Source organism: Prionailurus viverrinus, chromosome B1, assembly GCF_022837055.1.
Source record: "Prionailurus viverrinus isolate Anna chromosome B1, UM_Priviv_1.0, whole genome shotgun sequence".
Taxonomy (NCBI): Eukaryota; Metazoa; Chordata; class Mammalia; order Carnivora; family Felidae; genus Prionailurus; species Prionailurus viverrinus.
The window spans coordinates 170,314,477-170,328,845 of NC_062564.1; the positions used below are offsets into that span (position 1 = coordinate 170,314,477).

General features: G+C 38.5%; 1 protein-coding gene across 3 annotated transcripts in view; it reads right to left on the reverse strand.

Moving 5' to 3' along the window:
- The window catches only part of GRXCR1 (glutaredoxin and cysteine rich domain containing 1), a 319,676-nt gene that overhangs the window by 114,577 nt on the left and 190,730 nt on the right, over positions 1–14,369 (reverse strand). Inside the window, exon 1 of one of the 3 annotated variants that reach the window (XM_047857561.1) lies at positions 11,509–11,910. The exons of the other annotated variants lie outside the window; for them this stretch is intronic. Within the exon in view, the coding sequence (XP_047713517.1) occupies positions 11,509–11,910 (402 nt within the window). Of the gene's footprint in view, positions 1–11,508; positions 11,911–14,369 lie in introns of those variants that run through there. 3 annotated transcript variants of the gene reach the window in all.

A 14,369-nucleotide genomic window follows, 5' to 3' on the forward strand; every position in this document is an offset into this window, starting at 1 on the left:
ATCAGTGCAGCATCAAGGGGCTGGAAGAGCAGAAATGAAAATGAATGTGCCAGAATCCACAGACCAGGACCATGGCTAGGTTTTCTGACCCCCTCAAGCCTGCATATCCTGCAGATCATAATGGTAGGGAAAGAAGCCCCAGTGATGACTAGTATAGGACTTCTTGCCCACACTACGAAATGGGAGCCAGTAGTCACTTTGAATCCAGTATGGAAAGAATCAAGTCAAGTGGTCTTTCCAGCAGTGGTTTATTGTGCCTCACATTTACCTCCAACAGAAAGGACGGACAGAAGAGAGAGAGAAAGCCTGTTGTGCAGGCTGAGCGGGCAGCTACCTAATTTCCAGCACAGGCTTTGTGTCTGCTTCAGTCGTCATAAGCTCTCACCACCAAGTCACTTCTTTGGGGGCATAATTCCATCTCTAGAAATCTTAGAAATATGAAAAACACTTTTTGAGAAAGCTAACTTGTAACTGAGGCAGAAAGAACTGGCCATGGAAGATGCTGAAGTAGGCAGAAATAAAGAATAATAAAAGAAAAAAAATATATATATATATAAAGAAAAATCCCACAATTAGAAGAGCAGCCCTGACAGCTGTGATTAATTAAGAGAATCTACGATGCTGTGTCTCAAAACTCCATGATTTAGTTTTTTATATGGTTCAAAAGAGAGGTGGTAACCTTAGTTAAGTTTGGTTGGTTTATTGGTTATTGAAATTTCCTAATACTTTGTTTTAACTGACAAATGTGTATAACTATATGTTGTCCTAGAACTACAGTTAAAAGCACAAGGTACTCACAGAGGCAAATTTTCAGCCTTCAGGCTCTTGCTGCTGTGTTTTCATTGTGAATGAAGTTCCATGACTCTAGAAACCCACTACTACTGAGTATTGGTCTGAGCGACTCACCACACAAAATTTGTGCCATGACTACAAGTTATCTGCTTCCCAGAATCACAGTTATTTCCCTGAGATTGTAGGAATTAGCATCCATGACCCCTGGGAGACAAATGCCTCCCTTCCTGAACAAAGTTTCTGGCACTATATGAGTAATGCGTAAAGATCATTGTTAAAGAGCCTACTAAAAGGAAATCCATGAAACCCTCTGAGGCTGATACAGTCTATGGTACAACCACTTACACATAATTCATTTCTCTCCTCTTTGCACATCTTTCATTTCTCTCCTCTTTCTGTATTAAAAAGACCACTAGTTTAAATTTATTGGTTTCTTATACTTAATAAAATACACTTGCCACTTCATTAGTGATAACTTTATTTGCTTTAAGGTCAATTCTTTTTACTCAGTGCTATTCCATGCTGATAGTTTGCCACAATCAAAACTGTGTTCCATCAACTCCATAAAGTGCTAAGGCATAGCTAATTACAAGACCAGAGCCCAAAAGGATTAACATCTTTGACTAACACAATAAAATTAAATTTTGTTGAATATAGAGTCCTATATGTAAACACAGAAAAAAAAACTAACAAGAGTATTACATTAAATAAAAACAGATGTTTTATGGGATTGAAAGTTTTAACCTCATGAATCTTTCCACTGAGAAAAGATGTTTGAATGAGTCAACAAGCCAACATCACAACAGTGTGATGTGGCCACCAAAAATATTATTTTAGTCTTAAATTATATTCATGGAAGTGGGTGACAGATGGCCTTCACTCTATCCTGGTATGATCAGTTTCAGTAGGTTCAATATCCACAGGATAGTGAGACTTGAATCATTGTCTTGCCAAGACTCTGAATCTCTTCCCTCTAGAAATCTCCACCAAAGGCTAGGTAAGACCTTGACAGAGATTCTGTAGAGAAAATTCAGGCATCCAATGAGTGGTTGGACACTAGTTGCCTGATGGATAAGAGCCCAAGCTTTGGAGTCAAACTTTCTGATAGTTATATCACTCACCATCATGAGACTTTGAGCAAGGTACTCAGAATCTGTGAACTTGTACCAGTTTGCTCCTGCTGCTTACCCAACCACCCCAAACAGAGTGAAATGCAACGTTAAACATTTATGGCTCACTCTTGAGTCTGCAGTTTAGCTGGCAGTCAGCAGATCGGGGCTAAGCTATGAAGGATTTGGCTTCAAATCTGGGTCCAGGTCTGTTCTTCATGTCTCTCACTCTCCTAGGACCAGCCAGCCTCCTGCAGCATGCCTTCTCTTGGAAAGAGTGCAGGAGAGAAAACTCAATCATGCAAGCACATTTCAAGCTTTTACCATCCCATTGTCTAAAGGGAGTCATGTGGCCAACGCTAAAGTCAAGGGGTGTAGAAGTCCACTCTTATCCTCATGCAGTCATGACAGAAGTGCGTCCATGTGTGATACACATTGGAAAAAAGTTGAATCTACCATAAAGTCTTAGTTTTCTCATAGACAAAATAAGTTTACTGTACCTACCAGGTATGGCAGGTAGACTAATGGCTGGCCAGAAATATCCATGTCCTAATCCCCACAACCTATGAATATGTCACCTTATATGGCAAAAGAGGCTCTGCAGATATTATTTCACTAAGGATCTTGAGATAGGACGATGATCCTGGATTACCCAGGTAGGTCCAATGTAATCACAAAGGTCTTTATAAGGGAAAGAAGATGAAGGGTTAGAAAAAAAGATATAACAATGGAAGCAGAGGTCAGAGAGATGCAGAACCAGGACCCAGGGAGCCTCCAGGAGCTGGAAAAGGCAAGAAAAAGATTCTTCAGAAAGCCTCCAGAAAGAGTAAAATCCTACAGAAAGCTTGATTTTAGTCCCATAAAACTCCTTCCAGACTTCTGACCTCCAGAACTATAAAGTAATAAATCTGTGTTATTATAAACCACTCAGTTTATGGCGATTTGTTTCAATAGGAAAGTAATACACTAGGTGAATAATTATTACCATTGTTCAATCCCCCTAAATATGGATACTGCAGGCTTTTTTTCTTTCACATAACCACACAATTCATCTGGATGCCAAAGGCCTTGCTCTTTATTTCTGGGGAAAATCATGAATCCTGTGTCATTGAAAAGGGCAGTGTTTACTTGAGCTCAGCAGAATCTTGAAACATGAGAGGGCATCACTTCTGCCAGATGTTTCCCAAACAGTATGCTAACAGCTGTCAAAAGAAGGTGCTCATGAGTCAGTCATGAGAGGACACTGAACTTGGCTCTACACCAAAGGTAACATGCAGGTAAGCACAGCTGCTCTACCAGCACAGGCTGGTTCTGGAGCACTGATGAGCAGGGCAATCCCACAGCTTGTCCATGCTGACCCTGCTCTAATCCACAAAGCCCACTTTCCAATCTCTAAACCTGCCAATTTGCCCTGAGGTCACAGCCCATCCAACTATTCTCCTTTCCCAAAATGACCCTCATTCAGTCTCTACCAGATTGGCATTCTTTCTCCTTGTTTGATTTCCACTGACTTGTCAGCACATAATTCCCCCAGGTTTTCTCTTCTAACAAAAACTATCTCTTGCAAATCAACAACCTGGCTTTCACTACTCTACCCACTCTGTGGACTAGTCAAGCTTTCAGACTTTTCATACAATAAAGATCTTTAATTCTATATCATTAGTTACATAAAAGGTGCAAAAAAGGGAGGCAACTTAATTCTTCCATGGCCTAATTGTTGGAGGAGTTAATCAAGAGGACATGGCTGTCAACTGATGGGCAGTCACAGGCTTCTCACCTCCTCTCCTGTCCTTGGAATGTATGCCCCCAGCCACCATTCCCACAGCTGAAGCTGTTCAAGGATGCAGCCTTGAGAGAGTAAGGTGTTATTGAGGTCATCTGAATAGTATTTGTAACTGAAGTCAGTTAAGGCCTCTATATAAACTTTTAAAATTCCAGTGGGTATGGAGATATACTCATCTTGTGGCTACCCAAGACAAGCTTCATAGGTAAGTTCCCTTACTTATTAAACTTGCCACCTACCAATCTGGAGTGGCCTGTCTCTTTCTCTGGTCAATTCCTGCCCTCCATGTACAGGAGCTTGTTTCAAATTTAACCCAGGAAGCTCCAGAGGTTGTGAACTAACACCAATTTTGTTGTTTAGGAATCAAAAAAATAATAAATACTTCTACAATTTATTCTATTAACTATGAAGGAATTACATGAACAAAATGTGCACCTACTTCTTCCTAACAAAATGTTCTAAGGCATAAATAATTTGTCAGAAATTAGGTGACATAATGAATTATTACAAAAATAAAATTGAGCAAAGAGATCCTAAATATTACTTGAATAGACTTGTGTACATGAACCAAAGTCCCTTAATAAAAATTTCTGTATGGGGGTGCCTAGGTGGCTCCGTTGGTTGAGCATCCAACTTCGGCTCAGATCATGATATCATGGTCCATGGGTTTGAGCCCTGCATCAGCCTCTCTGCTGACAGCTCGGAGCCTGCAACCTGCTTTGGATTCTGTGTCTCCCTCTCTCTCTGCCCCTCCTGCACTTGCACTCTGTCTCTCTCTCTCAAAAATAAATAAACATTAAAAAATTTCTGTATGACATTTTAACATGTCTATAATCTCTAAAATTCCTTCCAGGCAATAGTGATTGAGGAAGTGATGTATTTATATAGTGTCAACTTATAGACTATTAAATATTTATATTGCTTTTATATAAAATTCAAGGTACCGGGTTTCAAAGAAAATATCAGAAACTCTGTAAGCATGAGTAGGACCACCCAAAGATGTTTGTCTAGCCCTGCTATTATATTGCTTTTATAATGTTTGGAAGCATCAGGTGCTAATTTCCTAATTATGTGGTAACCATTTGCTATCAGTAAGAGTTCATTAAGCAGTTTCAAGTCCTCTTGTAGAATCTGTGGGTTTTCTCAGCATGTTGTTCTGATGTCAGAATTTAGGTAAATTAATGGATTAAGCGTCAGCCTTCCACAAATTAAAATGTCACAGTGATCCCATGTCCTGATGATACAAGTACATAGGAGAGAATGAGAAATATTCCAACTAGATACTCATTGAACTAATGAGAGAAATCTGTAGTAAGATTCATGGAATTGGGATAAGTACTCATGGTCAGAGTCACTGTTACTGACTAATGGAGCCTTGTGGGATGAAGATAAGAGTCATTAATTATGTAGATTACCCTTCAGTCCTTGGGCCTTGAAATGGACCTAAATTAGAAAGAAAGCAAGAGAAGTTGAAGGAAGGAATGTAATAAAATGATGGTCTAGTAACAGAAAGACTAAATGGAGAAAAATATAAGCATGGGAGAAACGAGGAATGGGTAGCAGAGACTATGTTAGGCCAATGAGAAAACAGAGAGGGAAAAGCCTCTGGAAAAAGAAGATAAAGTCAAGTTTTGTGTCTGAATTCTTCCAGAAATCACTTTACACAACAATTCACAATACATTACTGAATAGCCCATGAAGGCAAAAGCTGGGTCTTACTCCTCACATTATCTACTTAGTGCCTGCTCCATAATAGATATGTAGCAAATGGTAATTAAAAGAATGATTGATTGAATCTAGAAGATAACCCACAACAGAAAGAACCGAATGGAGGGAGCTACTAACACTTCACCACGCAAAACCTATTCCTATCCAATAGGAGAATTCTCCAAACTGAAAAGAGATGGAAAAGAAAAAAAATAATCACTTTGTAAGAGAATTTCACTTAATTCATTAACTCAAAGAAAGAACATTTACTGAAGTCCTAATCAGCATCAGTGTCAAACGCTGTGGCCAAGAATAGCAAAGCATTGGTATGTGGAAGGTGGTCATCATAACAGCACTTCAACAAGTTTGAAGGGTTAACTCCTTCAAGATCATGCACTCCTTGCCTGCTAACCTAAGTCCATTGGTCTGTAGGAGAACTAACCGCCTTTTCCTTGAGATTTTGCAGATCACTGGCCTTGACGAATAAAGAACCAGGCTTTCTTGGAAGATAAGCCCTGACCCCATTAAAAACAGCTGCCATCGATGCCAGCAAGTCTGTTGAGGGTCATGTTGACATATAATTAACTGCCAGAGCATCAGCTTCTCCTGCATGTTAGCACCCCCCACCAGCCCCCCAGCCCCACCCCCACCCCCGCCCCCGCCCATTTCTCAACCCTTCCCCTTTAAAACCCTCTGCCTTCACCTAGACTGGGAAGACAGTCTTTAAGACATTAGTCCACCATCTTCCCAGGTTGAGGCTTCCTAAATAACGCAACCTTTCCTTTCCCACCATCACTTGTCTCTTGAGTATTGAATTTCGAGAGGTGAGCAGCTGAACCAGAGTTTGCAACTGGTTCTCTGTCCGGTAACAACAGGAACTTCGGGTGTATCAGTTTGCAATTATATAATTTTCCATAAAAATATATCATTTGTACCAACCCATTTTGGGGTTGTAATGTAGTTTCTTGCATCATTTGGAATTGCATAAAAAATCCTGCAGCTTTTGCTATTCCTGATAGCTAAAAAAGGCAATATTTCCATTAATAGATGCTTATTTTGATAGAATATTACATAATAATTTTTCTGAATGAGATTTTAAATCCTATAACAATGTTTCATATGCAGAGAATATGCTCAACTTATTAATTAATAATGATAGTACCTCATGAAATTGCTATGAGAAATAAATGTCAATGCACATAAATAATAAGGACAGTGTATTTAGTAAGTACTTAATCAATATTTAGTATTATTGTTGTTGTTTTCCAGAGTGGTCCAAATAAACCACTGGGACCAAGAAGTCATCAAGAGTATCGCCTTGTTTTCATTGGAATATTACTCTATTGCCAAAGCTAGATAAAGTTTACTAGAGATTAATAATAAGTACAGCCAGAAATTTCTGTTAATCATTCATCCTACAGTTAGTGAACAACGTTGAGCAGGGGTCTTCCCGGACTTAACCCAGTCACCCCTTCCCAGTGTCAACCCTTGCAATCGGAAAAGAGTTTAATCACATGATGTTATAGAGATGATAAGGTTTGATAAGTTTTAAAAATATAATTTAAGGGGCTCCTGGGTGGCTCAGTCCGTTGGGCATCAAACTCTCGATTTCAGCTCAGGTCAGGATCTCACAGTTCATGAGTTCAAGCCCCACATTGGGCTCTGCCCTGACAGCACAGAGCCTACTTGGGATTTCTCTCTCTCCCTCTCTCATTCCCTGCCCCTCCCCGACTTGTGCACTCTCTCTCAAAATAAATTTTAAAAAATAAAGGTAAGGTTGAGTGTTTTTGTATATAGCACTGTACTTTGAAAACCTAATAAAGCCAAAGCAGTGAAAGGCAGGGTTCCCAGGTTACTAGCTTTGGGCCAGACACTTGATTTCTCAGTTACTACAAGCAGGCATTATCGCTCCGTATTTCACAAAATCTTTGGAACAATCAAGTAAAATAACGTACCCGAAAATATTTGCAAAATATAAATTCTTCTACAAATGTAAAATTATTTTTATTTTACTTATCTTGAAATGTTAAAATGCTTATAAATATAAACACATTAACCACAGATGTGCATGTAAATACAAAGATGAAAAGTTATATGTTTGAGTTTTTAGAAAGGAACCAGCAAATTATAACATGGGGATAGCTATTGTCCTTCTTGGCATCTATTTTTCTCTAATACAGTAGCTTTAAATTTGTAAAAAGAGGGAATTAAAAGTATAGAAATTACAGAAAAAAGACTATAACTGAGGATACAACAGATTATACAAGTTTGAAAATAGGATGAAGACAAAAATTACTGATATTTAATTACTGCCTGAAATTTAATCCCATAGGAACAAATTAGAAAAAAACTGATGACCTTAATTATCTGCATCATTGACCCACCCCAAGAAGCTTTGGAAATATGTTGCTGCTAAGGTCAAGGTGTATTGCAAATTTTTTTTTTTTTTTGCTATAAATTTATTCAAATCAAGAAAACTGTCGTATTTAAACCTCTCAAAGTAATTTTGGCACATATGAAATCATTAAGTCCCTGAGCTCTTTTTAAGGCTGGTTTTTGCACTGTCTCCTCCCCGAGCACCTGGGCCACTCGCTGCCTGTCCTGGCCCCACGGGTGTATCTCGAACCTAATCATGCCCTGAGTGATGAGCGCTATGAGCCACATAGTGGTCTTATGATTTGTCTTGCATGAGGTAACAGTGACTAATTGTAAAAAATAAATACAAAATAATTTTTTTTTCTAAAATTCTCCAGTAATGACGAGTAAAATCATTTATCTAGGTAGAATTATCCTTACAGAATTTCTTAAAGAAAATTAAAACACCACACCTACATCAGAATGTACTGGTAATTTCAGGAACCATTTCTAAACCAACTGATTGATAAATTAGGATACAAGAGGAAACAAGTCTGTCGGGATATCTTTATCTTTGGCTCAGGAAACCCCTCCCTGGTGATCTAACATGATCAGAAGAACAAATGACAGATGAATACGTAACTTCTTTGTTTTCCCCCTTAAATATTGAAGACATAAAGAACATTAAGGAATATTTTTATTAACTCTAGCGAACTGGATGAATTTCCATTTTACATGCTAGGTCAATGATTCTCAAACTTCAGTGTATGGATGAACAACCTAAAAGGCTTCTAATAAATGCATATTTCCAGGCCATCACTAGATTCCACGTTCTCAGATTTCCAAATGAGCCTCTCTTGAGCATTACATTCTTGTTGTTTCTAGGAGAAATGGAAAAACCAAGCACCTGTATCTGAAGAGCTATAATCTAGACGCATTGGAGGCTTTGAGAGATTCACAAATGAAACAATGAACCACCCTCTACAAGGCCCACCTGCACATCTAAGTGACTTTCCTCTCTTTACCTCATGGTCCATTACTACTGTCAAAAACTTTAATTAATATTGCACATCCTCAATTACCCAGAGTTCTATAGAGTAAACTAATTAACACATGAAATGGGAATTTGTTCTAATATCCCTTTTATACACAACTTTCTATATAAGTGTTCCTAAGAAGTAAAAATATTTGAGGCAAATAATTTCAATGACAATTCTCTGCACAGCTGAAATGTTTGCAAGCTCCATGCCAATATTTTATGAGACAGGAGTAACAGAATGGGAAACTAACAGAGAGGAAGCCAAGTTATTTACCGGTTCTTTGAAAGCTTTTATTTATAACTGGGTTTCCTCTCAAGTTTCAAGTTGAATGTTTTAAGATTTTATGACTTAAAACAGGAAGAAAAACCTGTGTCTTCAATTATAGTGCCCTGCTTCAATAAGATTGTGCATTGAAACCTTAATTAAATATTCAAAATATTACTCCTCACTTTTTCCTCCATGAGAGAAATTGCTACATCACAGTTACATCCAGTTAGGTTTGCTGCTTATTTTCTAAGGGATGTGGAAAATATACAGATATCCAGGGAAGAGTCACATCTGGTCCCATAACCATGTATAGAAGTAACTTCATGGTAACTTCTGCTTTTAGTCCCCAGGGCTTCTCTGCTACTGCATTGTGGGATGCCTATGGAAACCTACTCAGTCACCCTAAAGCACATGTCTAAGATATTTGTCACTCCTTATGACACCTATCCTTTAACAAGCAGCGAGCATCCAAATCAGCTCTCTATATAATGCTGCATAGGTTGTATTGCACAACTCTGAGGGGTGCTATTTACACGGACAGTGATGTGAATGGAGCCCCTTGAAATAACACAACTAGCAGCCCCCATCCAAGAGAGGAACTCCTTTAACTTATGTTTTGTCCTGGAGAGATCAGAGAACATTCCATGATGACGATGGTGATGATGATGATGATAAAAGTAATGATGATGGCCAAAATTTGTGAATACTTGCAATATGCTGATTACTTTGCCCACATTATACAGAAAGAAGGACCGGCTAGAAAGAAAAATGGTTAAGTACCAGTCTTTGAGGGACTTCTGCTAGTAATCACTATTGTCCTCTTGAAGCAAAGGGTAAATGGAATATGGGTAAGTTATTAAAAAATGAGTTTCACTGGATTTTTTTTCAAAAGAAAAAGGGTGATGGAATTACACATTGAAAAGTATACAAGTTAACTATTATAAAGTAATGTAGTAATAACATCTGATTATAGAATTTCTTCTATTTCCTATATGTGAATTTATAAGCTCTTTCAGGACAAAGCCATAGGGAGAAAACCATTTTCTCTTGAAGATTTAAGGTATTTACCCATAAATAATAATTTTGGGGGGAGATATGAATAAATTCAAATCACAGTACTATAACTGGTGCAGAAGTTTCGTAAATAACCTTCCAGATCATAAAGCAATTCAAATCATGACTCAATCAAAAGCTAAATTAATCACAATAAATGCAAACATTTTTACACTTATTACAGAGTCTTGGCTTATACTTTGACAATAATAATTTCTGCATTAGATAAAACACAGAGGCCACTAAGATTATTTTAGAAGTCTATACAAGATCTCCAAATTAGTCAAACATAGTCATCAGTTTCTAACTTTTGATTTCCCACCTCATCCCTAATCAGTGAAATCTTTCATGGGTCAATTCTACATATGAAAATAGCCTTTGATTTTAACTGCTTTTACCCTTTAATTTCTTTTTTTTAATCCTGGCGATGTGATCTTTCCAAATACTTCTTTGAAATGAAAAATAATAAAATACTATTGGTTAAAATCCTTTCTCCCTACCACTGTTATATCTGTCTATAATGCAGAGGCACTGGATAATTCATCAAGGAGATTTTATTTAAATATTGAAAATAATACAGAATGGTATTATAATGAAAAATATTGGTTTGCTACCTTAATGATAGTGATTATGAATTCTATTCCTGAAATAATGATCCCTGCTTTTAACAGAAAATCATTTTACCAATGCTTCTGGGCAATTTCAAAAACTTGTCTAAACATTATATCATTGCCAAAGGCCTCCAGACCTGAATAATGCATTCCTACATTACTGTGCAGAATCTATCACATTTTAAAGGCTAACATTTTTCCTATAAGATCTGGATCTCACTCCATACATTTACAGAGGGATAACTTTTTCAAGTGCTACTCTAGAGTTCCCATGGGCAAATGAATGAAGAAAGGCACCTCAGATAAAAGCTGCAACCCCCAGAGCAGTAGGGGCAAGTCGAAGTTTGTCTTTACAGCTTCCTAACATTCCAACTGAATCCAACGCCACTGAATGCAGCTCTCAATGTTCTCTGGTTTAAAATCCATACAAGTGATGATAAGTGCTAATCTGGTATCTGGAAGGTGATAAACCAAAAATTAACTCCTAAGTTGTGCTCAGATGCTTTGAACACCATCATCTTGGTAAAGAAACAGACACATTGTTTTAGTCACTGCACACTGGAAGAAAAGACCACTTAGAAATATGACTTTGAGAATCCATCTAATTTGCTAAGCATAATGACCCTCTTTTTAATCGATGGCTGTTGAGACAATACCTTAGATGGGGGAGTGACTCATGAAGTATGTAGGAGTCATGAATAAGAGAAGCTTGCTTTCAACTGGAGGGCACAGAGGTGTTGAGATGGTGAGTTAAGAACAAAGCCTGGGAAAAACAAAGTGCATTGACTTACCTGCAATACTTTGGTCAAATTGTTAAATAGAGCTTGGCCGGCACTCACTTTGTACTTGACGCCTCTGACTGTGCCATTTTTGCTTAAAATGTGGACTCTTCTTGTACCAAAACCCTTCTCACTGGCAGCCCTCGCTAACACCAGCAAGTTATCCTGGTCGTTCTCATACTCATCACCTTCTGATCCTATGTGGCCGTTTTGCTGTCCATCAGACTCACTCAGTCCATCTACCCCACAGATGCTGGCACATTCAGAATCCAGGGAGCCTGATGGTTGCCCATCTTCATACACTTCCTTCAGAACTCGCCCGCTGTGAGATGACGCGATCCGAAACCGGACTTTCCGTGGCCTGTCATTTTCTGGCTTTATGTCCCTTTTTAGCATGATCACTTCCACCCACATAAACAATTCACATAATCTCTGGATCAGTGTTATTGCATTAGTCCACTTGCCACATAGCAATATCAGAGCCTCATTCTCGCAACAGCAGCACCCATATGAAACTAACATCGAAAGAAGATTCCTAAGAACTTACAGTGCGTCTCTGCTATTAATAATGAATGTGTGTGCGTGTGCTATGGTTACCTTTAAACTAAAACCTGCAAATGATCCCAGCCTTTAAATATTAAACAGCCATGGTGGACTCTTTAACAGGACAAACGCAAGAAAGTGGCAGGTAATGAAACAAAAAATAAGTATGGGGCAAGGAAACGAAAGACCTGAACTTTGAAGCCAATGATGAATGTTGAAAAGGATCTTTAACAGAAGAGTATCTCTACAATTCGCTGTCCAGAGTGGAGGCCAGAGATAAAGTATGGAATCTAATGTGTAGGATGGAACGTGTCATAGTCCTCCCACAGGGCTTCTTTCTTCTATCTTCCACTGTGATCTTTCAAAAGGGCAGTGAACGTGCTACTTGCCAACATAGAGCTTTTAATATTAGTTATGAAATAATCTCTTCGACTTTGTCAGCATTGTATAAGATGCATTTTCAATACACATCTTCATGCACAAGTGGTTTTGCTAAAGAAAAACTTTTTAACAAACTGTGAAAAGAGAGAACATTTGCCTTGTTACTTCCCACTTCCGCTAGCTGAAAATTCTCTCAGAGGGAAGGATTTTGGAAGGAAACATAAGGGACAATTGAGGGAGGAATGGAAAATCCTCCAAGCCAGCCAGATCAGGCAAAGAGGTCCTAGTGATCTGCATTAATAAATATTATATCCAAATCACCCATGCATACAGAACGGACCTCCTAACACCATGCTCAGTGCATTTTCTGACACTTTGGTGAGTGACTGAAGAATCTCTTAAGATACAAGGGCCAAAAATGAACAAATCAGGAGACTATAGATGCTGGAGAGGATGTGGAGAAACGGGAACCCTCTTGCACTGCTGGTGGGAATGCAAACTGGTGCAGCCACTCTGGAAAACAGTGTAGAGGTTCCTCAAAAAAATTAAAAATGGACCTATCCTATGACCCAGCAGTAGCACTGCCAGGAATTTACCCAAGGGATACAGGAGTGCTGATGCATAGGGGCACTTATACCCCAATGTTTATAGCAACACTCTCAACAATAGCCAAATTATGGAAAAAGCCTAAATGTCCATCAACTGATGAATGGATACAGAAATTGTGGTTAAATATACACAATGGAGTACTATGTGGCAATGAGAAAGAATGAAATATGGCCCTTTGTAGCAACATGGATGGAACTGGAGAGTGTGATGCTAAGTGAAATAAGCCATACAGAGAAAGACAGATCCCATATGTTTTCACTCTTATGTGGATCCTGAGAAACTTAACAGAAACCCATGGGGGAAGGGAAGGAAAAAAAAAAGAGGGTAGAGTGGGAGAGAGCCAAAGCATAAGAGACTCTTAAAAACTGAGAACAAACTGAGGGTTGATGGGGGTGGGTGATGGGTATTGAAGAGGGCATCTTTTGGGATGAGCACTGGCTGTTGTATGGAAACCAATTTGACAATAAATTTCATATATTAAAAAAAATTAATTCTCAGAAAAAAAAAAAAGATACAAGGGCCATATTAAAACATACACTGTCGTGAGTGTCCCAACCTGTTTGCACCTCCAGAGGGAGGATCCACACTTGGCCCTCATACTGAACTTCAAGTTTTTTTTTTTTAATGTATAGTTTTATGTGATATAAACTTAATTTACTTTTATTTTAGAAAATTCAGACAATAATAGCACAATGTTGTGAATAAAGTCACACAAAAAAAGAAGAGTCACAAATCACCTCCCTGGAGATGTTAATAATTTTGTGAAACATCTCCCAGTGCCTATGAAGACGGGATGCTCTGATGGTCACAAAACTACATCGCCCAGCCTCTTGCAGTTTAAGAGGAGAAGGAACAAGTGCTAGCTTTCACTGATGGGATGTGAACAAAAGCCATGCTTCATTTGTGGACCAAGGCAGTTAAGAGAGAGAGTGCCCCATCCACACCCTTTCTCCTCCTTCCCCATCTGCTAGCTGGGTGACCCTTGAAGCCATATACTGAGCTTGTCAGAGCCACAGGTTCACAACCGTCACCGCCCCGCACTAAACTATGTTATGAGCAAAAACTAAGCCTTTATTGTGTTAAGCAGTGGAGGTGGAAATTTAAGGATTGTTTGTTAGGGCATCTATCAGTCCTGAATGTGCTCTCATATATTCAACATCTTGCTTTTTTCATTCACCATTATATACTGAGTCATTTCCTATATATATCTCAAAAACATGAATTTGATGTGTATATTAAAAGTCCTTCCACTAGCTGTACCACGTTTTATTTCTCTTTCTGTATTGCCTGATGTTTAAATTATTTAAAATATTTAGGGGCGCCTGGGTGGCGCAGTCGGT